Source organism: Furipterus horrens, unplaced genomic scaffold (genome assembly GCF_987537825.1).
Source record: "Furipterus horrens unplaced genomic scaffold, mFurHor1.1.pri manual_scaffold_6, whole genome shotgun sequence".
In the NCBI taxonomy this organism is placed as follows: domain Eukaryota; kingdom Metazoa; phylum Chordata; class Mammalia; order Chiroptera; family Furipteridae; genus Furipterus; species Furipterus horrens.
This window is the reverse complement of record NW_028327176.1, coordinates 4,408,675-4,436,475: the sequence shown is the minus strand read 5'-3', so window position 1 is coordinate 4,436,475 and position 27,801 is coordinate 4,408,675. Positions and strand designations below refer to the sequence as shown.

The 27,801-nt window shown below is 40.3% G+C and overlaps 1 protein-coding gene across 1 annotated transcript in view; it reads left to right on the top strand.

Annotated features, from left to right (window-relative positions):
* ROCK2 (Rho associated coiled-coil containing protein kinase 2) overlaps positions 1-27,801 on the top strand; it is a 109,741-nt gene that overhangs the window by 40,649 nt on the left and 41,291 nt on the right. Inside the window, exons 2-4 of the mRNA XM_090280914.1 lie at positions 7,565-7,646; positions 8,462-8,562; positions 23,609-23,746. Of these exons, the coding sequence (XP_090137040.1) occupies positions 7,565-7,646; positions 8,462-8,562; positions 23,609-23,746 (321 nt within the window). The remainder of the gene's footprint in view (positions 1-7,564; positions 7,647-8,461; positions 8,563-23,608; positions 23,747-27,801) is intronic.

Sequence of the window (27,801 nt, the reverse complement as noted above, 5' to 3'; positions counted from 1 at the left end):
CACTGATACCTCCAATTGCAGGCCAACCCCATGTGTTCATTCTAGCTGCCCCATCCCCCCTGTTTGTACTGCTCCCAGTAGTAAGGGCTGGTATCTGTTATCACGTCGTTCCTGATTTGCTTAGTTCCTCCATGTGTGGCCATCTCCGTGCCCACAGGCCCGGTGCTCTCAGGCGTCCCTTCTTGGGAAGACCGCTGCTGAGTTACCTTCCTGCTCCATTCCCACCTGCCCTCTGGGTGGGCACCGGTTGTGAGTCTAAAACATTTGGAAAGCCAGTGTGGCTGGAGCAGAATGAACAAGAAAAAAAGTAATGGGGTGGGGTTTGATTGAGTTAATTATTTGGGTGAGGGCTGATTATAAAAAGCCTCATCAGTCATAGATGGGAATTTGTGCTTGACTTGCAGAGACATGGGAGCCCATGGAAGTTTTGAGCAGAGGGGTGATGGGATCATTTCTGTTGCGTTGGAAATAATTGGAGAGTAAAGGGGGGAGGGCAAAGCTGCAAGCGCGGAAGATGATGGCAGGCTTTTGCGATAATTCGAGTAAGATGATAGTGTCCTGAAGTAGGGTGGTGGTAGTGGGAGTCGTGACAACTGGTGGCATTCTGAATTCCTTTTGAAGGTAATGCTGGCAGGGCTTGTAGGTGTTTGGATCTAGGTTCCTGAGAGAAAAAAAAGTCAAGGTTGATACCAAAAATGTTGACGTGAGTTTTTGAAAGGATGAAATTGCCATTAACTGGGATGTGGAAGACTGAAGACTACTGAGTGGTTGCAATGAAAATGAGCAGGGCTCAGTTTTGGATATTGTCATTTGCAGTCTATTAGACATCTAGATAAGCTGGATGTCACATAGGCAAGTGGAGAGAGGGGTCTAGAATTTAGGATTTTAGGTATCTGAGAGAGAGAGAGAATGCATTTGGAAGCCATCAGCACTTAGAGGCGAGATAAGATCTCTTACGGAGCGCGCAGATTTAAGAGAGAAGAGGCCCAAGGACTGAAGAGAAAACCAGCAAAGAACCCCGAGAAAGGGCAGCCAGAGACATACATGGAGAACCATGTGAATGCGTTTTCATCAAAATCAAATTAAGAAAGATTTTGAAATAGATAGAGAAGGATAGTTCAGAGATGTTTATAGGTCTAGTGAGATGTGGACGGCAGAACGGTCCACAGCTTAGCAACTGATGGTTTGAGGAGGACAGATTAGCTGGTTTCGTGGTGGAGGGAGTGGGGGGAAAACTTGAGTGGGGTGAGGTCTGAAGAGAGTAGGAGGAGAAGAGCTAAAAACAGATATTGTAGATAATGAAGGAATTTCCCTATAAAGGAAAAGGGGAAATGAGGTAGTAGCTATACAGGAAATGGAGTCAAGGGATTTTATTTTTTTAAAAAATTTTTAAAGGTGGGAGAAATAACTTGCCAATGGCAGTGATCACGTAGAGAGAGACTAGCGGTGGGGAGACGATGGGATGGCCGTGGTTGGGGGGACAGAGGAGAGTCGCTGTAGTGTTGGCTCTTAGTAGGCAAGGGGGCGGGGGATCCGTGCGTAAGGGGCTAGGACTGTCACACAATAACAGGAAAGAAAGTAGAATTTGTGGGCACAGGTGCAGGAATGCATGCGAATTTGGTGATGAGGGCTTGTGCAAGTTCTTAATGAGTTAAGAAGCAAGGATTAGCTGAGAATGAGATTGGGAGAGCTGATTTTTGAGGTTTGAGAAGAGAGGAGAAAAATTGAAATCATCCAGGAGGAGAGAGGAAAAAATTTGTAATCTTCCAGGAGGAAAATGGGAGAGCAAATGGATCAGGGAAGGAGTTTAGGTTTGCCAGTCAGCAAAGGGCCACTTGGGCATGGTGGTGTGCTCTTAAGTTTACCTCTAGGGGGTGCAGGTACTGGGTAGGAAAATGGGGTTCAGTCAGTGACACGGCTTTTCCAGGAGAGTGTGATTGAGAGAACAGGAGGGTAAGCGCAGGGCAGTGATGGTTATGATCGACGGGAATTTCAGTAAATAAGGAGTAAACATAGCAGTGGGGAGGGTAAAAGACAGTGGGAAGTGATAGGATCTGGACTGACGGTCCCTAGTGAGTTAACAGATTTTTGGAGTTGAGGTATTGGCTGGAAAAATAAGAGGGCAGTGGTCGGTGAGCAGGATGCTGAACACTGAGGTGGTAGTGGGTAGAAACCTTATGGGAAGACTTCGGGTTATAAAAGAGGAGGTTCTCTTGGTTTAATTACTTGAACAATTGCCTGGAACCAGGTTTTAGAGGACTTTTTTTTTGGTCATTGAGTGGAAATGTAACCAAGTTGTTTCGCCTTCTGTAAACAAAGCACTAGTAAGCAAGGCTTTGTTTATCTGTTCGTTTTACTTTCAAAATTTAAAAAATTCGAAAATAGCTTTATTGTCAAAGTGGCTTCTTCCCCCACCTCCCGCTTGCCAAAAGATAATAAACAACGTTGCTTTGTGTTGTTGGTCCTCATCATCTCTAACACCCTTAGTTACTATATAGACTTTGCAGTAAAAGCCGTTCCTTTTTTTTTTCACTCCCTTCAGCTCCAAAATGCCCATAAAGCGTAGGTTATTGTGCTTTATTTAAGGTGCCTTTATTTTCCTTTTATGTAATCCAGTCTCTCCTGGAGTGCCTCTCTTATGGAGCACACAATATAAACGGACCTTGCCACCGTTGTACTTGGACTAATGCTATTGAACCACTTGGCTTAAGGAAAGGATGCTAAGCCGTGGCTGCTGTGGCTCGTGGGTTGAGTGTCAGCCTGCGAGCCAAGTGTCGCTGGTTCGATTCCCAGTCAGGGCACAGGCCTGGGTTCCATGCCAGGTCCCCGGTTGGGGGTGTGTGAGAGGCAACCACATATTGATGTTTCCCTCTCTTTCTCCCTCCCTTCCCCTCACTCAAAAAAGAAATAAATAAAATCTAAAAAATAATAATAAAAGCTAACAATTAGAAGATATTAAAAAAGAAAGAAAAGGATGCTAGTGAACTACATTATTAATGTAATGTCAAAATACTGAGGCCATGTAATTTTATTAATTTGCTTTTTATATGTACTATTAGTCCAAAACAGGAAAACTAATAAAATTAGCACTTCTCCTGCTTTTTTATATATTTGTTATATCCTGAATGAGAAGTGGATTTTGTTTGTCCCCAAAGTTTATGTATGATATTTAAGTTTGTGAGTTACAAATATGGAAAACATTTCTTAAAAGTCTGATTTGTTTGTAATTGGTATTAGAATATCTGCAGTGTTTTTTCAATTGAATACCAGTGTTAAATCAAGAATAAGATTCAGACAGGTGATGGTTAATTTTTCTGATAGTTTATGATGGGGAGGTGTTCAAGCTATTGATTTTCTGTTTTCTGTAGAGAGTAATAAAATATACATCTTTTGGGGAGGAAAATTTTGTTTTTAAATATTATTTATTTATTTTTAGAAGGAAGGGAGGGAGGAAGAGAGGGAGAGAAACAGCAATGTGTGGTTGCCTCTTGCACACCCCCAACTGGGAACCTGGCTTGCAACCCAGGCATGTGCCCTGACTGGGAATCGAACCGGTGACCCTTTGGTTTGCAGACTGGAACTCAGTCATTTGAGCCACACCAGCCAGGGCAGGAAAACTTTATTTTTAGAGGAAAAGATACAATTATTGATTTATAAACCAAAGTCCAGTAATACAAGTATAACTTGATCTTAATTTGGCTCATGTGTTTATGAACAATAAACTTTGATTCATCTCTTCCCATTGACTTAATATTTTTAGAAAAAATTTAGAACCTACTTAAAATATTAAAAATACTAAAAAGTAGTTGAAGCAACATTGGACTGAATTCCAGCCATACTACTTCCTAGCTATGCAATTCTGGAAAATTAAGTTCTCCAGCCATAAGTTTTTCAATTGAAAAATGATGATAGCAACATCTTTTCCGCAATCTACTTGGAGAATTAAATGATTAATTTAACTTTAACTTAATGAAATTAAATGTTATATGAAGTGTGTGGCATAGTTTCTGGTATCCAAGCCCTCTGAATAGCAGCTGTTTCATTAGTACAGCCACAGCAGCACTATCACCATTAGTACTGTTACTAACTTCACACTTAATCCTTAACTGATTCTCCTTCTAAAACATTAATCAAATTAATAATGTGATGCTTTGCACATTCCTATAAAATACACCAGAGAGCATTTTTAAAACATGCAATATCTGTTTAGTCAGGCACGCCGACATCTTTTCTCTTAGATTGTCAACTAAAAAATGGCAAAATTATACCAATTTTTTTTCTTTTTTGCCAGGCTGGCACTTACCCTGGGCACAGAACCTAAGGGGTGCCACAAAAAAATCATCATCATTACGATTAATTTTATCAAAATGCGAAAATACATGAACAAAATATAAAAACAAGATTTTAAATAAAGGCAGGAGCTAGAAGAGTGCGTGCGGAGCCCTGCTGGTGAGTGAGGCGAAAGGGAAAGTAAGTAAGTAAGACTGATCTTGCCCATGCTGAGCCATGTGGGAACCAAGGCAAGAGTCAGAATACCACTCCTGGTGCCTCGCTTTGCTTGACTATATGTAGTCAGTTTTATAAGAGCGAACAGCTCACCAGAAGGATTTTATAGGCTATTATATCTGTTTTACAAATTAGGGCTCTAGAAATCAGGAGCCTGTTCAAATACACTGAGTCTTTAGAAAGGCTTACAATCAGTGTGAATGGTATTTCTTGTTTAAGGAGTCTCCTTCCCCAACAATTCAGAGTTCAGGTTTTAAGCAGTTTTTTTATATTATTACCCCTTTATGTGTTAGTCTGAAATATGTACATTTTTCTATTGGATACCTGTTACTTCATTAATATATCATCTATTATTGTTTTGATACAGCAGGAAGTTTTAGCCGCTGATTTTACTATAGCTATAGGTAGCTAAAGATTTATATAAGCAAACAGGAAAACGGTTCTTATTCTTCATTAAGTTAGGTACTCAGGCTTACCGTGAAGTTAATCTATATTACACAAAACACGTGCAAGACACTTTCATCCAGTCATTTAATTTGGCTGACATTTTGGATTAATGTAATTACAAGGTTACATTGTAAAATAAGCATCAGGATTTTTGCAACTGGTATTGATAAGTGCTCGATCAATTAATATGATTTCCCTATTTCTAGGTGGAATAGTGTACTATAAAAAAATAAAATGGAATATACTTAAGAAGCTATTCCATGTACATATAGGATGGCTTAAAAATTTGTATTTTATTTGCTAGTGATGCATTTGTTTGGTCCCACTATTTTAGTTTTGTATTTGTATTTATAGTTGTAATAGTAGGAAATGTATTACAAATTCATTTAAATAACATTTCCTGGTCACTGATCTGTACTGCAGATGTTTAGTATTAGAGGAGTAACTTCAAAGTACAAACATCTCATAAAATTATTATTCTCTCACAAGTTGGTTGGTTTGGGCAAGTGTTTTAACCTCCATTTCTGTTCCTACTGATGTGGGTATAATTATATGGGCACCTAGCTGGTACATAATCATGAGGATTAAATTAATTTTTTAAGTATATTTTATTGATTATGCTGTTAACAGTTGTCCCAGTTTTTCCCCCTTTGCTCTTTCCGCCTGGTACTCCCTGTTCCTCGGAACAATCCCCCCATCCCCCGACCTTAGTTCATGTCCATGGATCATGCATACAACTTATTTGGTTTCTCCATTTCTTATACTGTTTTATCCCCCTGTCTATTTTGTTCCTACCAATTATGCTTCTTATCCCTGCACCATTTCCCCATTTCTCCTCCCTCCCCCTCCCAGCTGATAACCCTACAAATGCTCTCCTTACCTATGATTCTCTTCCTGTTCTGGTTGTTTCCTTATTAGTTTGCTTTTGTTTTAATTTTTTTGATTCAGTTGTTGATAGTTGTGTTTGCTGTCATTTTAATGTTCATGTTTTGACCTTTTTTTAAAAAAATAAGTCCCTTTAACATTTCATATAACAACGGCTTGGTGATGATGAACTCCCTTAGCTTTACCTTGTCTGGGAAGCACTTTATCTGCCCTTCCATTCCAAATGATAGCTTTGCTGGATAGAGTAATCTTGGTTGTAAGTCCTTGCTTTTCATCACACTGAATACTTCTTGCCAGTCCCTTCCTACCTGCAAAGTTTCTTTTGAGAAATCAGCTGATTGTCTTACAGGCACCCCTTTGTACGTTACTCTCTGCTTTATTCTTGCTGCTTTTAAGATTCTTTATCTTGAACCTTTGACATTTTAATTATGATGTGTCTTGGTGTGGTCCTCCTTGGGTCCAACTTGTTTGAGACTTTCTGTGCTTCTTGGACTTGTATGTCTATTTCTTCCAACAAATTTGGGAAGTTTTCTTTCATTATTCTTTCAAATAAGTTTTTAGTCTCTTGCTCTTCCTCTTCTCCTTCTGGCACCCCTATGATTTGGATGTTGGTACGTTTAAAGTCCCAGAGGTTCCTAAGCCTCTCTTCCTGTTTTGTTTTGTTTTTGCATTCTTTTTTCTTTCTGTTCCGATTGAATGTTTATTTCTTCCGTTGTCCCAAATCGTTGATTTGAATTCTGGTTTCCTTCCCTTCACTGTTGGGTCCCTGTATATTTTTTCTTTTTTCTTTATTTCACTTTGTGCAACTTTCATGTCTTCCTTTTTTTTTTTTTTTCCCAGCACTCAGTGAGTTCTTTTGAGGGGGATGTCTGATGGGCCTCAAAGGTTTAGGGTAATAGCCGCTAGTCCATTCCTGATATCATGACCTTGGGCAAGCCTGAGTCACTTAAGCTGAGCCCTAGTTTGTGTATTTTTAAAATGAGCATGTTTTATCCTGCTTTCCTCAGAGTTACTTGGGGATGAGACAATATATAAGATAGTGTTTTAGAAATCGGGTTTCCTGCACACGCGTATCCACCAAGTGATTTGAGACTTGTTTGTTCCTTAGTTTTTTTCACTCCCACCAAGTTATATGTACATACCTTTTCCTGTTTTGATTATAAATTTAATGCATTCTTGTAGAAAATCTGGGAAATACAGAACACTTAAAGAAGAAAATAGAAATGAAAACAATGTATCATCCTGTTTTCATATTTTTAGGGAAATGAAATTTTGAGGCTAAGTTCCCCGGAGGTAAGGATAGTTAGCGTCTTATCTATCTTTGGATTTTCTATTCTTTGCCCTAGGCACAAAACTAATGATTGCTGAGTGAATGGCAACTCCCTTAGCTTGGGTGTATTTTTTTAAATTAGAAGCTTGGTGAAATTTTACTGGGCATTTGAGGAGAGAAAAGACATCTAACCAACAAAAATAATAGTGGATGCATATTTTAAAAGGACTTTTTCTGTTGGCTAGAAGAACAAAGGAAAACATGATAGATCTAATCCTGATATTCTCTGACAGATAGGAAATCAGTTAAAGGTGTTGGATGTGGAGCTGCTGGGCAATTTGATATTAAAGTGGATTGGCATTCAGTGAGAACAATATGTGATAAAATGTAAAGACATTTTTTTTAATGCTTGGAAATTAAAACAACTTTTTTCTCTTTATATTTTTTATTAAATAGGATGGCTTAAATTCCTTGGTCCTTGATTTGGATTTTCCTGCTTTGAGGAAAAACAAGAATATAGATAATTTCTTAAATAGATGTAAGTATGTTAACTATACTTTGATGAGAGATTTATGTTTGTTAATATTACTAAAGTCATAAACTTATAACTTAAGTAATTTTTATCTTGCCACTTGATATTTTTTATTTTCAAAGCAAAACTGCAGAATCGTATATAAAGTAGGTGAAGTTTAAGGTTTTGTTTAAATTATTAAGACTACTAGTTTAAGGACAGATTATTTATGGCAGTTTCAAGAGAAGTTTTAAAGTAATATTAACTCTTAAGACTTACCTTTAATTAGCTGTAAGAATTAATTATGTTTGTATAAATGGAGATACTTCAGTCTAGTTAATGAAAGATAATGTAATAACAATTATTGCCATATATGTGGTAACTCTTAATATTTGCCGGTATGGTTACCATAGCTACAATATGTGATTACTAAAGAAACAGGCTACCAAAATTCCTTACTAAGTTAGCCCTGCAAGTAACTTTATAGCAGCTTTCTCCCATGATTTAGAGTGCACTCAGGATTGGTTAAGGCATCCCTGTTTCAGCTGTCACCTAACTTGCCAAGCAACTGGAGTCAGAAACAAGAGTTTAACTGCTACTTTCTGGTAGTCAGTAGTCTTTGTTTATATGTGTTAATGAATCATACCGTTTTGATTCTTTGACATAAAGTTAATGTGTAGCTTAGATTTTTAAATAGCAACCTTTAAAAAATGACAGATTTAACTGAAAACTAAGCCCACTTTCTTGGGATAAAAATTTGTTTACAAATATGGTAATTATTTAAAATATTGTGTGTTATAATTATGATTAATATTATAAGTATGGTGATCTTTTTATTGTAGATGAGAAAATTGTGAAAAAAATCAGAGGCCTACAGATGAAGGCAGAAGACTACGATGTTGTCAAAGTTATTGGGAGAGGCGCTTTTGGCGAAGTCCAGCTGGTGAGAGCATACTTGTGTCATACTTACTGTTACTATTCTGACCACATAGTTCTCTGAGCCATTGTCAGCAGCCTGGAGTAGTAGATCTCGTATCTGTGCCAGCCACGCCCAGTTAGCTTTCTGAGTTGGGTCAAGTGGTTACGTCTCCCGGAGCCTCAGCGTGTTTACCTATAAAAGGGAGCAGTTGCGCTGTAAACACCAGGCTCCTACCAGCCCTGAAACCGTGAGATGGAGAAGAAGGCCAGTTTGGCTTCACATGTGATCTGCCTGGTTAATATTTTACTAGAACTACTGTGTTTTCCTTAGTATGTTCAGATTAATGACATCTCTGCCTAATTAACTGAGATTTATTTAGATATATGAGAAACCCAACAAAGACACTTTGATAACTGAAAGTAAATATGAAATTTATCTTTACAGGTCAAAGTGGTGCCACCTAGAAATATTATAAATGTTTGCAATAAATATTTCACTTATAGTATTAAATGAGGAACTACAATAAGAATCCTGTTTCCACCACCTGAGTATGAAACTCCCGTTTGTGTCCTTAGAGTTGAATTACGGAGTCAGATCCTGCTTTTCAGTCACCAGCGTTTTACTCATCTTGACTGAGCACCGAGAACAGCGGCGATTGCCACATACCACCAGCCCAGGGTTCTCTAGGAGCGAGTAGGGACAAGCCATGGCAGACTTACGTTTGTCTTTTTCTTCCCTTTCATTCCTTTCTTTGATAGGTTTATTGAACTGTGGGCCAGGGTAGTGCAGTAAGTGTAATACGTATCCACAATAGATTTGCAAAAGCCTGGCACACATGAGGATAATATGGAGAAATGTCGATGAATAAGCCTATGGGTAGGCAGCTTTTATCATTGATTTAATAGCGGTGTTCTAATGAGGCTGATGAAGGTATGAATGGTACCTTGGACAGAGATCCCCAGGGCTAGGTTCTAGGGTTCTCTCCTCTCTTACTAAACATTTTATTAATAAATTTTATGGAGATAGTGGTGGACTGTTGAATAATTTTTCAAATGAGTTAAAACTGAAGTATGAGGGTAATTTTAAATGATGAGGCCAAATCCAGAAATCATCAGTTGGGAAGATGATTGCCAAGATAGAAGTGAAATATAAACAGAATAATGACCTATATTTGGATGTGAAGAACTCAAGGAATAGATTGCTTAATAGTAATTATGGATGAAAGAATAATTTTTCTTGAATGTAAACAAAGTAGGAATTATTGGTGATGTGGTAAATAAAGTTTGGACTGCCTTAGTATAGTTCCTAAGCTTCTCTTACACGGACACCAGCCACATTGGATTAGGGCCCGCCTTATCAGCCTCATTTTAACTTACCTGTTTAAAGGCCCTATTTCCAGATACAGTCACATTCCTCAGTCCTTCTGGAGGGTAGGACTTCAAAATAGGACTTCGGAGGTGGTGGGGAAAGAATAACACACAGTTCCGCCAATAACAATATATATGTATGTTGGGGTGAACTTCAGTGACATCACCCTTTTGGCCACAGTTTGCAGGCCTGCTTCTTTTTGTTTGTTCGTGTACTAACTTCTCTTGGATCTAACCCTCTTTACTTTGAAAAAGACAGTTACAAATTGTAGCCTTGCAAATGTTTTCTTAAGGTAAATACATAGTTTTCATCTGTTAATACGTTGTTCTTCAAATATCCCTTTGATTAATTGATTAACAGATGTTTATTGAATGCCAGACACCTTTATAAGCTTTGGCAGTACGTTATACAGGTACTCACATAAGGCAGCTGGCATTCATGGGGCTGGTATTTAGAGCTGGCCAGTATTAGAGCTTCAAAAAGCAACTGTGGTCTAAGAATAAGCGATAAATCAACCTTTTAAAAACATAATGCATATATGTTAGGAATTACTTATATGATTCTTTATTGGGAGGAGGTATAAAAACAAGTTTTCATGGTTAACTGAAAATACTTTTTGGATTTTAATTTTTGAAGTTATATCTCAGTTATTTTGGCATTTAGGGACCTTATCTTTAGTTGGTTTTATGATATTGTCTACTCCACATGTTCTTCAGAAAAGTGTTAAATGTCATTAAATTTTTCCAGGTGGTGGTTTTATTTAAAACTGCACAAATGAGCATGTAAATGTGCTCTCACTCTCAGAGCCCTTAATTGTTTAGGGTTATGTGGCATGCATCGGTAATTGGAGACATTTGGGGGCCGTTGGAAAAGCACTGTCAGATTATTTTCAGTGGATATTTATATTTTATCCTAATTATTTTTATTCTAGGAAGGTTGAAACCTTTCCCTTCCCCACTGAGTTATAAAAATTGCATCAATTCTAATTCCCCCTTGAAATTAAAATTTTATTTATACAATGAATACAGTCATTGTAATAAGAAAATAAGCCAACATTATACTTTTAAAAATCACCTGTGGTTCTGCTACTGAGAGAGAACTTTTGTTGCTTTGATGTATAACTTTCCAACTTTTCTGTTTCTAATATTATGTGTAACATATGTATGTGTTAATATATTGAAGGATCATATTATGTACATGGTTTTGTAACTTGCGTGTTTTTATACAACAATAAAGAGTAGCATACACTTTTATAACAATTACAACATGCCAGGCAGGCTTCTAAGCAATTTAGTAACTAAACTTCACAACAGTCCTTTTAGGTAGGTATTATTACTATTATTCCCATTTTTTAAATAGAGAGATTCGAGTGGATAGGATAAATAACCTGCCAACATTCACATAGTGACTAAGTCATTGCACTGAGGTGTGAACCTCGGCACGGGACTCCAGAGTCCGTTTTCTTTGCTGTGTGGTCACAACCATTTCTATTTTTTTTTTTTTTTTTTTTTTGTGCCAACGATATAGACTCGAGTGTGTGTAATTTTATTGGCTGCATGGTGTTTCACTTTCGTCTCACTCAGGCTCCTATGAGTATTCAGTTCTTCTTTATTCTTGAAACACTACTTTTTCCCATGTTCCTGGCTTGTTCTTCTTAGTTTTCTTAGTGGTTCATTCTTCACCTGACGTCTGAATGTTATACAGTGAGTTATACCCTTAACATCATCAATAGGTTCTTAGAAGCTATGACTTAAAGCAAATGCCATACTTTAAAGAAACCAATTTTACCAAAGGCTAATTGATACAAAACAAGAGTTAAGTTCCATATATGTGGCCACAAAAACATTACCGAACTTCTAAATAAAAACCCAAAACGCTTCTAATTTAACATTGAAATAAACGTAAACTATACATACATTTAAGAAAGCTTAACCAAAACAAGTAAGATAATTTATTTTTCAACCTGCTTATTCCAGTTCAGGGTTGAGGGTGGCCAGAGTCTATCCCAGTAGCTCAGGGCACAACCCTGGATAGGACACCATGCCATTGTTGGGTGCACTCACATACAATACACTCCCACCCTCACTTGCCACAGTAAGGAACCTCATGTGCACATCTTTCTGATTGGGAGGAAACCGGAGAACCCAGAAGAAATGTATGGAGGCACGGGGAGAACGTGCAGACTCCATACAGACAGTAGCCCTGGCCGGGAACCGATTTTTTCCCTCGTTAACACTATGAGAAACCAGTGTCGAACAGTACGTTATTCGAGGGCCTGATGTAGTTCCCAAAGGCTTGACTCTAGTTTCTTTTATCTGTGTAGTCTCAGCAAGGTGAGCTCATGCATTCCTACGACTTTAAATGCAATCCTTATAAGGTCAAGGCTCGAATTTATAGCTACTGCTCAGACTTTCGACTTCGCTCTTCAGCTCATATCAGCGATGGCTTATTTGACATCTCTGTTAAGATGTGTCATAGACATTTAGCTGTGCGTTAGACCATGTCAAATTAGAACGCTAGGTCCCTCAGCTTCGCTCTCTCTTAATGAATCTGTTCCTCTTTATTTTCCCCATCTTAATAAATGACTCCAGTATCAACCTAGTTGCTCACGTCAAAATTAGGAATCATGCCCTGACTAGTGTGGCTCAGTGGGTTGGGCATCGTCCCACAAAACTTAAGGTCACTGGTTCAATTCCCAGTCAGGGTACATGCCTGGGTTGCAGGCCTGGTCCCTATTTGGGGCGCATGACAGAGGTAACAGATTGGTGTTTCTCTCACATCGCTGTTTCTCTCTCCGCTCTCTCTCCCTCCCTTCCCCTCTAAATAAATAAATAAATAAATAAAATCTTTAAAAAATTAGGAATTGTTTTATTGATTTCTCTTCTTCTCATTTCTTATATTTAATTTTTCAGTAAGTCCTGCTTCTAATATTTCTTCAGTCTCTCTACTTTTTTGGTCTTGTCATCACCTTTATCCAACGTACCCTTTCATTCCTAGTCAGGTATGAGTATATACATCGTGTTCTGCTTTGTCTTCCACTTCTGCTAACGGTGTTTCACCATGGTGTTATTAATTTTAGATTAGGAAGTACTGATGGAGAAAATATCAAGACCATGCGTATTAAGTTATCTGCAGAGTCGGGCTGTCCAAGCTCAGCCGGACCCCCCGTTGTGCGGCAGTCTTTCCCCCGTACTCCTTGTCCTGTGTCCTTCTGATCGTGTGCCACTCCTGCCTCCATTGCCTGGGTAATAGAATCAGCTAGGGGGCTTTTCAGACATGTATGTTTTCTCTTTTTCTGTTTTCTTTATTTCTTCTCCTCTATACTGAGATTTATAAAGAACGGGAAGAAGAGATCTGATCTGCCTAATGCAAACTGCTGCCAAATTGATCCTTCTGAAATATACTCATTGTATCTCTCCGTTGCCTTCATGGTTCCCTTGCCCACGAAATGAAGCGAGAGGTCTTCATCCTGGCCTGCGAGGCAATATTAAGAAGTCACCAGTTCTCTCTTTTTACCCTTTATTTTCCATTATACTATTCATTCTGGGCAGGCTACTAATTTCGGAGCATACTCTTTGTTTACCTGTTCCTTCAGTCATGTTATTTCACTTTCTGTCTTTCAGTGCTCATTTTAAAAAATAAGAAAAATTTCCTGATTCCTTTTCCTCTCCTTCCTGCCCTTTACCTGAGTATGATCTCTCCTCTGTTCTTTTAATTTTATACAGTTGACCCTCAAACAATGCAGGTTTGAACTGTGTAGGTCCACTTAGAGTTTTCATTTGATCCGTGTGTGTGTGTGTGTACAGCTAGGTCATATCTGTCGTTGGGTTTTCCTTGCCTTTTTACATTCTATACAGCACAGAACCTGAACACAGAAAGTTGTCATTGAGGTGAATGGACTGTTACCCCTCCTGACTCCTGGGCTTGGGTGCTTCCTGAGGACCGTGTGCTGAAGAGGTGCAGGCTCTCAGTGACGGGACACAAGATGAGAGATGAGGGTCTTGTTCTTTTTTCCCCTCGTACTCCTTTGCTTTTAATTTAATTGGTTTTAAACTAAGCTTTTAAAGTGGAATCATCCCGTAGGCAAGAGTGTAGGGGAAATTATTTTCTAACACTTGTCATGTAAACTCAAATTTTTTATTCCTTTTTTGGAATAAGACAGGCTCTTTGCTGGTTACACGGCTGTTTCTGAGTTGTGAAGATTATCTTGTCCCATTCCCGTTTTTGCAATTCTTGTGTCCCCCCTTCAGTCTTGGCTGCCGCACCGGACCGGACAGCAAGTGCAGGGATAATTTTCTTGCTTCTTTACTGGAAACCTTAGCAGCACACAATAACTGCTCCAGATGTGTCAAATAGATGCGTTGGATCTTCCTATAAAAATAATCTATTGTTTTGATATTAAAAATAAATTTGAAAGCCTCTAATGGGACATTTTATTTAGAATGATTTTCAGAAGTTTTTGTCCAAAAATGTTTCAGGAGAACTAGGTCCATTTTAGGATTTTCCAAGCATATCTCTAGCTAAATGTAAGAATGTTTCATCCACATAAAATTGTTTTAAAAAGAAGTACATATTAGCTGTGTAAATACAAATAAACAAATATAAGAATAAAAATCATCCAGAGTTCCATCAGCTGAGATGAAACCACTGTCAACTCTTTTTGACCCTTATTATTTTTTTGCTTTATTTTATATATATATATATATATATATGTACATATAGCCAATTTATCCTGGCTGGTTTGGCTCAGTGGATTGAGCGTCGGCCTGCGAGCTAAGTGTCGCTGGTTCGATCTTCCAGTCAGGGCACATCAGAGAAGGAAAACTCTGACTCCAAAAAACCTCCGCTGCCTTGCGGCATACCTCTTCAGGGGAAAGGCTAAGGGAGTAAACCCCGACAGAAAATCCGGAGCCGGAGTCCCTAAGGCGGTTTGACATTGTAGTCAACACCGGCAACTCCGGCGGCGCACCTGAAGCCAAGCTGTATTGACTCCGTCTTTCCCTTGGACCCTTCAGCTGCGAAGAGAGGGGGGGTCTGCTGCATGGGCAACAGCACACCCTCCATATCACCCTGCCCAGGCTCTGTAGCTTCAGCTTCACTGGAGAGGACACTCCAGCGTCATCGCAAGATGTCGATTCAACATGGGAGGAGACAGATACCGTGTCACTCCCGAGTCGGACTGCACAGCCATTCTCGGTGGTGCAGATAGACTCTTAAGAAGCTACACCATCGTCTCTCGAGACGGATGGCTGCCGACATATAGCCAATTATATAGTGTTTTTGCATTCATCCATGGAGGAATTTAACAATCTTTAACAAATAGAAACATTAGAATAGGAGCATCATTTAGTATATTGTATGTGCTATGTATTGATATTCTTTGTCTCATTTTATCTTTGCAACATTTCTATGAGACTCTTATGTCAGGAAGGCACTGAAATCTAGAGGGCTTAAATGGCCCCAGAGTTCATCAGTAGCTAGGACTCCTGCCCAGGTTTGCTGACGTTTAATCCGTGCTTACAGTGTGGTAACAAATAGCTACTGTATCCGACTGTGTGCCCACCCGGGTTGAATAGAAGAGAGGCGCTAAACACGAAGGGGAGTGTATGGCGCTTCTGAGGGAGACTGTAATAGAACCACTGAGAAAGAGACATCGGAGGAAGGAAGATCAATGGGAACCAGCTTTCCTAAAGTAATAGCGCTTGATTGTAGTGCTTTGTAATGCTAGTGCTAATGAATTTAAGACTGGACGTTTGGCATGAAGACAACTCTTGCCTCTTAATGTTTGCTCTGTGGATCAAGTCAAAGACTGAGCTGGTGGCTCCCGACTCTTGTGTTAGGGGCCAGTTAGGGGCCCTGTGGCAGTAGTTTACATGGAATTCAGGCCTCATTAACTAGAGCACTGACCCCAAGTAGTCTTTATTTATTAAGTATTGTTAGCTTTTATATGTAGGCATAGACATGGTTTTGCTGAACTTGCTGACTCAGACAGTTCAGCGTTAGGCCAGTCGCTAGGCATCCTCACACCTGTCCGTTTGTGTTCTCCTAAAGGACTTACGGAACAGCCACGCACACAACGGATTATAACGTTAGTTTATTCTAAGTACTATGGAAGCACAGAGAGGGAAGTCGTTTGCATAAAGAATCGCCCCAAGTAAAGTCAGTGCATTTTTTCATGTTTAGAAAATCATCTTATGCCTGTTTGTGTAACTTTTTTGTTTATTTGAGTGAATGGCCTTTTCCTTCAAGGTTTGTTTTTGTTTGTTGTTAATTCATTTATAAAAGATTAAATATGTAAATATTTAACTATTTTCTACCATTTCACAAGTATCTCTTCATTTCTGTTCATAGCTGTGCTTTACAGCAGGATTCTTAAAATTCTTTTATGGTGCGAGTCATAAATAATAATATTACAATATAAATTAATTGATTAACTCATGTTATATGGGTTGCTTTTTGTAATGAAGTTAGAAAGAATTCAGAATTGAATTTGTTCTTAGATTAAGTGAAGGTTTGAAGAGTGGCATTAATATGGAACACGGAATATCTAGGCAACCTCTTTTTAACGTTTTAAACTTTGTAAAACGTAACAGCAGCGCTAGAATGAGCATTTGCTGTGAGATAATTGGCTAATTGAACACAAGAATCAGATCAAACCTGGTCTGTCTGCTGGGGAAGGTATTCCTAGTTTTAAGAGCAGGATTCTTTATCTCTTAATCCCCTGCTCCCTACCTGTGTTTTCATACTGCTTTCCCATGGGTTTATTTTCAGCATTCTGTGAGTGCCCTAGCGCCATATAAACCAAAGGAATTGTTACTCCAGGTTAGTAAGTTAATATAGAAGATGGATGTGATTTTGACCCTCATCATAACTTATCTGGCCCTTTGCATATAGGATTCTTTTCATGTAAAGTTACAGTATATCAAAATACTTCAAATATCAAAATATTTTAAAATGAAAAGTGATGTAACCTATTGATGTAATAACCTTTATTTGTATTTGTAATTTGATTAGGCAGTTATCGTTCTGGGCTGTATTTTCTTTATAGCCAGAGCAAAGTATTGTTTACTTGTCATATCAAATACTGAGAGGGGATGTTAAAATTTCCAACTGAAATTAGGGATTTTTCTGTTTTTTCTTTAATTCTGTCAATTTTGCTTCATGAATTTTCTAGCTCATTTATTAGATGCATCCATATTTAGAATCTTTATGCCTTCCTGATGTGTTATACTCCTTTTGTCTGAATTGTCCTCTTTTTCTCTTTGCTTTGAAGTCTACTTTGTCTGTTAATAATACTGCTCTCTTGACTTTCTTATTTTTTGCTGTTTGCATGGTATATCTTCTTCCGTCCTTTCATTTTCAACCTATTTGGTCTTACATTGAAAATATATAAGGTTAGGTTTTGCTTTTAAATCAATTCTCATAATTTTGCCTATGACTTGGAGCGTTCAGTCCATTTATATTTGCACTTATTTTACGTTGTTTAAAATTGTCTCGCAAGCCCCGAGACTGTTCATTTTCATTTATTCGTTTTCGCTTCATTCTTCAGATTGATTTGTGTTCAGGTTCACTGGCTCCTTCCATCTGCATTCTCTGGCTAGCCTTGCCGATGAATTTTCCATTTCGGTTTTTTTTCCAGTTTTAGAATTTCCACTTATTTCTTTTTTGTAGTTTCCATTTGTCTGTGGATACTTCCTTTTGTTCACTCAGGACTGTTTAAAATTTTTTTTCTTTTAACATATTTTCTTTGTTAGCTAAGTCCACCATCTATCGAGGTTTTCTAGTGACTGCATTTTTGTATTGATGATGAGTCACGTTTTCCTTTTGGCCTATCAGATCATTTTTAAATTATATACTGGTCCTTGTTGATATGTGATAGAAACTCTGGATTCCATTGTTTTGCTTGGATGAATGTTTATTTTCATTGTAACAAGCTGTCCAGTTATTTGCTAATCACCCTTGCCTTGTGCAGGCCTAGTGTTTTACTTCGTAAATGTGGATATGTGAAAAGAGAAAGTTTCCCAAGTTCCTCTTACTGGCCGGACTGAACCTCCCGACCTGCTCCCGTTTGCTTTCGGGAGGCTGCTGCGGTGGCCTTGCCCTAGCGCGCGGTTCCTTCTCCGGGTCTCACCTGGAGGTCCGTAGCATCGGGACCGTTTCTCCCTCTGCTGTGGCTGGAAACCGGATGTCCCTCCGGCGCTGCTTGACCTGTGGTGTCTGTTCTGCTGCCGGCCCCCCAGCAGTCGCGCTCTGGTCACCCCGGGTCCTGAGCCGGGGGCTCACATGGCACTTCCAGGCCCGGCCTCTGCGTCGCTCTTCACTGTCCCGTCTGCTGCCCGGCGCCGCTTGCGTCCTGAGTTCTGACCTCTGCTTCCTCCGCTCAGCAGGGCCGCTGTGCTTGGCGTAGGTGACCCCGTGTGCTGGTGGGGACAGTGTGGGGACCGGGACGGCGAGACTTGATGAGCTTCTCTTCTCAGCGGCAGCGTCTGTGCTGCCTGCTGGACAAGCCTGGGGACCGCGGGCTCCCGTGGTTTGCCGTTTCGTTGCCCACCGCCCCCAGTACGATTCTTTAAGGCCTTTACTGACAGGTGCTTGCAGTTTGTTGACGTTTTGGGGGAAAATCACGTTGTAGACTTTTATTACAGATTAAAAACGAGATTCTTAAAAATCTCGACCAGATAAGAAGCAATTTTAAACCCTTTAAAGGTGTATTGAGAAAAACTAGGCTTCCTTTTTAAAAAACACGTTGGTCATTACCAAAAAGGACATCTTTAGGTAGGAACAGGAACACAGATAATGCAGATAGTTCTAGTCGCCTGGTCAAAGGGCGGAAAGCAGGCACTTGAGGTCTTCAGCTCTGATCCTCTGCCCCTTTCTCACTGCTGGAGTCCGATGCCTGTTTCTTCTTGTTGGGGGACTAGGCCGGGTGGTGGTGGGAGCGGATGGCTTCCCTGCCGCTGGGGCGGCTGCTTTGGTCTCTTTGCGTCCGTGGCTTAGGGTTTTCTGGCGTTGTCGGTAGGTAATTGACGTTGCCATGGTGCCGACCTTGAGGGGGCTCTGACTCCTTGGTCTTTATCTTCATTGCCCTCCCCTCTGGGCTGCCTTTGGCGAGGAGGCTCTGCGGGGCCGCGCTCTGTAGCCCGTGCGTGTTCTGTCTCACGGGCCTGCGCCGTTCTCCCGCGCCGGGCTGCCAGCACCTCCGGCCCTTCTCCCCAAACAGGGGCGCTGGACCCCTGTGGTTGGCGCCCACTGGGTCTCCGCATGTAGCGAGGTGGGAGCCGTCCCCTACCTGGGCCGCGCGGTGGGGCCGGGCCTTCGGGGCGCTCCCCGCCCCCTCGTTCTTTCCGCATGCTCCCTGCTCTGGTACTTCCCCTGGTAGTTGCGCCGGGGACCCCTGCGACCCGCATAGCGTCCCTAATGGTTAGCCCGCTGCGTTTTTACTGCCTCGCGGTGGAGCTGCACCGGGCCTGTGGCATTTGCGGCCCCCGCCCCCGGTCCTCCAGTGTCGCCACCCCCTGCGCTGCAAAGGGGCGTCCTGGGGTTACTCTGTGCGCATCGGCGTACAGGTACATCCTCCGTGGGATCGTCTCTGTGGGTGAGACCATACCCGTTTCTCACACTGAACCATCGTACTGCTCCGACACCGTCGCTGCGCGGACCTTGTCCGCGCTGGGAAGGCCGCCTGGGCCCCCGCTCCCTGCAGCGCTGCCCGTGTGCTGGGCTTGTGTCGGAGGCGCAGAGGGTGGGGTGGCATTGGCGTTGGCAGCTGCCGGGCCTCGGGCCCGCTGGTCGTGGTAGTGGTGATGGTGGACAGCGGCGGCAGCCGTGGCTCCCCTGGATGTGACGGTAACGAGGGTGTGGTGGCCGCGGGGCTGCTCGGGGCTGTCCGTGGTCCCCTCTCCGCTCCTGCTGTCAGCTGCACTCTGTCTCGTCATTCTGATGCTGGGTTACAGTGGGGGGCCGGCAGGTACTAGGTACGCTCTCCTAGCCGGAATTGCATGCATCTGAGTGATACTGTATTTCTTGTTTCATGATAAGCCTCGTCTGTCTTTTCTGTCGGTGATGTGTTCAACATCATTTAACATTTCTTATGTGAGTTGGTAGGGGCTCTCTTTACTAAAGAGGTACATCATTGCATGATTTTCTAAAATGTTATCATTAATTTTCAGTTCTATAAAGTATAATGGTTCTTTCATATCTTTTCTGGGGAGGACATGAGCATTCCGTTGGTTGACCTTACTTTATTTTAGTTAATTCATCAATTAATTTTATCCTCACGCAATGATATGTTTATTGATTTTAGAGAGAGAGGAAGGGAGGGGGGAAAGAGAGAAGGAGGGAGGGGGAGAGTGAGACATTAATGTGAGAATCATCGATCAGTTGCCTTTCATGTGCACCCTGACCCAGGGATTGAACCCGCAACCTAGGTATGTACCCTGACAGGGAATTGAACCTGCAACCTTTTGGTCTACGGGGATGATGCTCCAACCAACTGAGCCACCTGGCTAGGGCTGGTTGACCTTACTTTAATCAGTATAAGTATTGATTCTGTATGTGGACAGTACTTGATGAATGATACCTAGAGATATTACCTGTTGATTTTTTCTTATAACTGGAGATTTATTTGGCTAATATAAAAATTCTTTTTGCAGGCATTAATTCATTCATCAAGTATTTAGTGAGTGTCTATTTTAATTGCCAGTAATGGCATTTATACTCGGCACTGAGGGTCGTCGTCGGCAGCCGTCCGTCTCGAGAGACGATGGTGTAGCTTCTTAAGAGTCCATCTGCACCGCCGAGAATGGTTGTGCAGTCCGACTCGGGAGTGACACGGTATCTGTCTCCTCCCGTGTTGAATCGACATCTTGCGATGACACTGGAGTGCCCTCTCCAGTGAAGCTGAAGCTACAGAGCCTGGGCAGGGTGATATGGAGGGTCTGCTGTTGCCCATGCAGCAGACCCCCCCTCTCTTCACAGCTGAAGGGTCCAAGGGAAAGACGGAGTCGATACAGCTTGGGTTCAGGTGCGCCGTAGGAGTTGCCGGTGTTGACTACAACGTCAAACCGCCTTAGGGACTCCGGCTCCGGATTTTCTGTCGGGGTTTACTCCCTTAGCCTTTCCCCTGAAGAGGTATGCCGCAAGGCAGCGGAGGTTTTTTGGAGTCAGAGTTTTCCTTCTCTGGGCACTGAGGGTATAATGGAGAATAAAACAGGTACCAATAATCTTTACCTTTGTCGAGCTTACATTCTAATATGGGAGACAGACAATCAATACAAGGAAACAACATAAAAGAAATGTTAAGTATGGTATGTGCTAGGAAGAAAACCAGTAAGAGTTCTAGGGTGGAGAGCAGTGAATTCCTCCTTTGGATAGGGTGGCCACTCACTTGAGTTTGTATTTCAGTTCAGTAGAGAAGGGCTGGTCTCTGGCGGAGAGGTGAAGTCAGGGGACTGTGATGGATTTTCTGGTACCTTCCAGCTGCCAGTAAAGATCCTTAGGAGAGGTATATTAGAGGAACTGAAAGAAGGTAGGTGTGTCTGAAGTATGAGCAAGGGAAGAAAATGACAAAAGTTAAATTGGGAAGGTGGAAGTAGGCTAGAGCTGTAGGTCTCTCCCAGTCTGTGATCAGGAGCTCAGGTACCTTTCATCCTCTTTCCTGCAGCCCTCAGTTGTGTGACCATATGATCTGTTGTACAGAAGCTGGCACACTCCTGGGTGAGAGGGGAGGGAGCGCTAGTGAATGGAAGACTGTTCAACAGATATAATTTGGTCCCGTTCTGGGGAAGGCCCCCTAATTGTGGCTACGTATGCATGTGTGGAAATAGCATAGTATGGAATCTTGGATGCAGACCACCTTTATTTTAAATGTTCATTTTACTCTCTATATAGTGCTCACGCAAGTTACTTAGCGTCTCTGCCTCACACTCCTCGTTTGTAACAAGTGGAAATTATGCCTCATTAGCATTGTTATGAGGATTAAGGAAGATAGCCCTGGCTAGTGTGGCTCACTGGGTGGAGCGCCGTCCTGTGCGCTGAAAGGCTGCGGGTTTGGTTCCCAGCCGGAACGCTTGCCTGGGTTGTAGGTTCGGTCCCTGGGCAGGGTGTGTACTAGAGGCGGCCGGTCAGTGTTTCTCTCTCACATCAGTGTTTCTTCCCTCTCTCCCCGGCCTCCTTTCCCCTCTCTCTAAAATCAGTAGGCATGTCCTAGGGTCAGGATTTTTTTAAAAAGATTAAGTTAGATAGTAAATTTATGAAAACACACTGGCAATAGTGAGCATCGCTCAGTAAATTTATTCTTTCAACAAATATGTATTGACAGGTTGTTATGTGCCAGGCATTATCTCAGACACCGGTGATGAAGCAGTGAACAAAACAGAAATCCTTGTCATTAAACTGGGCTTAAATTCTAGTGCCGAGAGGTTATAAAATAAAGAAGTAAAAACTAGGATGTAAGCTGGTAATGAAAGCAGTGGAGCCAAAGTAAGGGAGAGAATGCGGTAGGAGGTGTGGGCTGCAGAGCGGGGGTGGGGGGGGTGGGGCTTTAAAGGCCCGGGTCGCTTAATCAGAGCAGACCTCATTGAGGAGGTGGCCTCTGAGCAGGGCGTGTAGAGAAGGGGGGGGGGGCTGAGTCCTGCATGAGACGCAACTCCAGGCGGTGGGTGGGACCATGCGTGGAAATGAGGTGGGGAGCTGTTAGGGCAAGTTCAAGAGAGGAGTGACAGGGAACGGTGTGTGCTTGGAGTCACCAGACCACGGGTGGGTGAGAGCGGCGGCAGGGAAGCGGGGGGGGGGGGGGGGCTGTTGCGGAAGCTGAAATGCAGCATCAGGTGAGGGTGGCTTCAGACACTGTGGAGGTAGGGCTGACGGGCCCTGCCGCTGAGTCTGATGAGCTGCCGGAGAGAAGGCAAGGGGCCAAGGGTCTGTCGCCAGGGCAGCGGGAGGGATGGAGGAGATGCCCTTCCTTGGCCTTGGGAAGGCTGGTGGTGGTGGTGGGGGGATTGGGTTGGGCGCTCAGTTTGGGACATGCTGTTAGATATCCATAGCAGTTATTACTTATTGTTAATTATCCTGTAAATATTCATTATTACTATTATTTATTAAATCCTTATCAGCTCTGAGCTTGCTCTGTCATATTCTAGGATTAAAATGGAGGTCAAAATAGACACTGCCCTTGCCCTTAATAGAATTTATAGTCTGATGAAGATAAGAATTAATCCCATAATCATGTTGTCAATAACTTCTTTCCTTTTAAAACCTCTTCAATAGGATGTCCAGAAAGAAGGAAAGAAGACAACAAAATTACAAATGTTCCTTGATATCTGCATTTGTTGGGTTCTTATGTTTAGATTGTGAGGGATACATGTACATATCTCCTAAGTTTGTCATTTAACCACATTTTATTCTTAAAATTGGTTAGCTTCATTAACATGAGGGACTGAGGCTTCAAGAATTCAGCTTTATTTAGGTGACGTGAGAGTTGTATTTTGAACTTGGCATTTAAAGGTATGGTATGTTTCATGAAATATTTAGGCTGTTGAGAATTTCCTCTTGTTTCATTAAAAATGTTAGTCTTTTTTTTTAGTTACCTAAGGATCATTCTGTTCTGTAACTGAAGTCTCTTAATAATAACATTATAGTATGATCTGTTGTTTACCTTTCATAAAACTAAAATACTAATAATTTTTGTTTTAAAAATTAACAGGTTCGTCATAAAGCATCACAGAAGGTTTATGCTATGAAACTTCTTAGTAAGTTTGAAATGATAAAAAGATCAGATTCTGCTTTTTTCTGGGAAGAAAGAGATATTATGGCCTTTGCCAACAGTCCCTGGGTGGTTCAGGTAAGCACACTAACTTTTGTAAGTGTATTTCCTCTTTTTATAAGTGCTTATCATTCATAATTATTGATTTTGTGTGCTAAATATCCCCTATCTCCTTTACATGGTGACAGTGCAGTTATTTTTAATAAAGTCTGGTCTATACACTTGTTTAATGTTCCTAAGTAGTATTCATATAAATATGACATTTAAAACTTATATTTATGTATGGAACCAAGTACTACTGGCAACTTTTTTAATCCCTTTATAAAGAATTGGGTTGGGTTGGTTAAAAGTATGCCATGATTTCCTGCCTGCTCCTTCTTGTGTTTATGCAATAAAAACAATAATAAGCCTATCTCAGAAAAAGATTTAAAAAATTCTTCTATAGTCCTTTATATATTACCTATACTGTAGACAGTCCTGGGGTTCCTAATTTAGCCTTGCATTTGACTCTTAATAAGAAATTGATGATTCTGTTTTGGCTTCTTTTAAATGACGTCTCTCACTAGCTTTGTTTTTCTAAAGATTTTTTTATACTAATATCTAATTTTACCAATATTTTTAACAAGTGTCAGGGGTAAGATTAGGTATATACCAGTGCATGTGCAGAGTACTTAAATGATCTGGGAGTTTGATACCTTGCTTGTAGAAGAAAATTTGGAGGTAAAAAAAAATTGCCAGATGATAACTGTAATTTAAAAGCATATTACTATTGCATTTTTTAAAAAAATGATTTTAAGCCTCAACTCTCCTCTTCCTTACTTGATTTTTTTATTGTAGCCAGCGAACACAAATTCTCATAATGTGCAGCTGAAACTAAAATTGTTATAGCAAATCTTATATCATGGTAATGTACCTCATTAAGGAATGCTTGTAATAAACTATTCTACTTTCAGCTTTAAATTGCTTTTATAGTAGCAGAGTCATTGCTATTTCTAGTTTATCATTTTGTAAATTGGTGTCTTTGATTTGTAATTCTGCTAAGCAGACCTTTATAAAGTGTTTGTTGGTATTGTGTGCTCATAACCATTGGGGTAGCACTGTTCCTAGGTATTCTTAGTGGAGTGAGCCTGTGTACGTATGTACATGTGTACACAAACACACACACACCCCTGTAATTTTTTCCTATGTCTGCTATAGAGTCTGAACACCCTGCGTTCACAGTGATCCTTCTTAGTCAACTCCATAGGGTTTATTTTCGTTTTATTCCTCCCTGTATTAGTGACTTTTTCCTCCAGCTGCGTGAAGTGAGGCTTCTGTTACCTTTAATACATTTAAATAGTTGATCAATCCACCTGGGTAACCTGCATAACCAGTCCCTCTCTTTGCTGCCCCTGTCTCCTCCCTCTGTGACCCTCCCCCCTTTTTCTCTACTTGAGCTTTGATTCTCCATTCCTGGATGGCTCTCCCCTGCTCATCCCTTTGGACTCTGATATCCCATGCCAGACTTACCCTTGCCTGGATGTCCTCATCTCCCTGCTTGGACCTTAATACCCTCCTTTCACTGTGGAACTCTGATCCCCTGTGTGTGGCTTGCCTGTGGACTCCTGTAATAGTATGTTTTGATGAATAGAAAGGTGTCATTCTTATGTAGTATAACTTAATCAAAACTTTTATGATTAATACCTTTCGGTGCTTTTGCTACTACCTTGATAATAGTCTACCTTAAACTTGATGAAGATAATCTGTTATGTTATGTTTTTGACTTTTTATTTTTTGCCTATAGTAAAACCAGAATTGTTTTCTGGATTTTTTTTTTTTTTCTTAAATAGAGTGTTACTTAAGGGTTACATTTTATTTGTTTCCATGTGGAGATCTAGTTGTTCCAACATGACATTGACAAAAGCCTTTCCTTCCCCCACTGGTATACCTTCCCCCTTTTGCTGTTATTGCAGTTGTCCATGTACGTATGGGCCTGTATTGGGACTTCCTGTTCTTGTCATCAGATACCACGTGTTTTGATTAGTTCTCTTTAACTTGCTTGATTGACTTTCTTAGATCTATGGGTTTATTGAGTTCATCAAATTTGGGAAAATTTTGGCCAATTTTTTTTTTTTTTTTTTCAATTTTTAAGCAGTCACTGTTTATTAACCATGTGGTGGTCACGATTAAAAAAAAAAAATTACAGCATAGGTCACATGAATCCAAGAGATACATTCATTACAAGTAAGTGCTGAAGTGCAAAAAAAATGTAAAACTCTGCATATTTGCATTTATTATATTTATATAATAAAATACATGATTTAAAATTTTTACTTACAATTTATAAATTATTAAACATATAAAAACATAAAGACTAAAAAGTTTTCTTTTCAAATAATGGAAACATGGATATTGCTAAAAAATACAACCAAAAATGTGTCTTTAACACTAATTAATCATAATCTTCAGTGGTTGGCTTTGCAAAACGTTTGTAGCAATCATCACAAACAATATTGCTATGCTCAAGGCATACTTTCACAACACTTGCAAAAATATTTTGGTACGCAACTCATTTTGGATGTATAAACTAACACATCTTTTTCCTTTTCTGTTTGTCGAGGGAGCTGTATTTATGTCATCATTAGAATTTCCTTCAATTTGTGTTTAAAATTGATGAAGTTTCAGATATAAAGGCTGATGCACACATGTACAGATTGCTGAATGCCTTTTTATTTGTTCTGACCCTGTGTTATGAGATTTCTAATAAATATTCTGCACCTTATTTTTACATTGCTGTTCAGCATATGAATAGTCTGAACATTTTCCTGCAATATTCAGAATTGTGTAGAATATAACCATAGGCCATAGGCCATCTTCCGGTTATATGTACCTATCATTTGGTCCACAGGGTCAGCCCTTGACTGCCTTTGGTTGTAGTATTCTGTTGTGTCAGGCTTCTGTGAATCTAAATGTGTGGCATCATCGAAATGCATACCTGAAACGAAAATTACATTTTTTCCCCTTCCTGAGCATATGAGATAAAAGTGTGCAATCTGTACCAAAAGAAAATAAATTGGATTATTCGGGCCTGTTTTTAGAAGACACAAATTCAGGGGTAGTTGGGGTTTATTTATATCAGCAGTGCCTACATATGAACGTTGCTTCTTTTTCAAGTCAGAGGAAAGACCAGTGAACCAGTTATCTGCTGGAATATTACATCCTGATGAGTAAGTGGGTTCTGCAAGTTTCTGGATTACATCTGTTGGTTTATTATTAAGTAAGAACCTTCTGGCTGCTTTCCAGCATATATTTCAAGATTTCCTGTATAAAATATTTTTGAATCGACCATAGCAAAAGTTTTTATACCATATTTACTGGGCTTGGGTGAAGTATATTGCCTAAACCCACATTTGCCTCTTAATCCAGGTAACATTCCATCTGTTGTTACATTCTGTCCCATAGAGGACCATAGTTACACTTTCCCACAAACCTGAGAAAATGTCTCTCAGCTCTCACAGCCGCTACTTTGTCCCACTTTCAGGCGTTCTGAGTGGGTAAGTTTGTCATCAAACCTGATACAATTATGAATAAATCTAAATCTCCATAAAGATACCATAAGGCTCAAAAGTTCAATCACACTACCATCTGTAGCCCGTAAATCCCACAAATTCAGCCAATTGCTGCTATGTAAACTAGCTAAATATTAAGAGGTCTAGAAATGCTTTCAGATCGGTTTTGTCTTATTTATTTAGCATCTCTTTCTCATGGAAACTGGCTTGAGATAGAATCGGTGTATTTATTTATATAATAAGATTAGATCTAAAATATCATTTGTGACAAAGCAATTCAAAATTTCAAGTTATGTCTTGACATTTTTGCATTTGGCTGAACTAACGGAAGTTGACAAAATAGTCTGCGGCTGTTTTTTAATCTGTTTTCTTAATTGGATTTTTCCTCCATTTTGATTCTTTGTCGTTTCCGGGAAAACAAAAAACCTCTTCATTCATGTCTAATTCATTTTCACTTTTTTCTCTAGAAATATCTTACTCAGTGTCTGGATCTTCTGAATAAACTTCCACATAACCTTCACCTTATAAATCACCTTCATTTTCACATCTGATTCTGTCATTCTCATCACTGGACTGGAGAAGCAT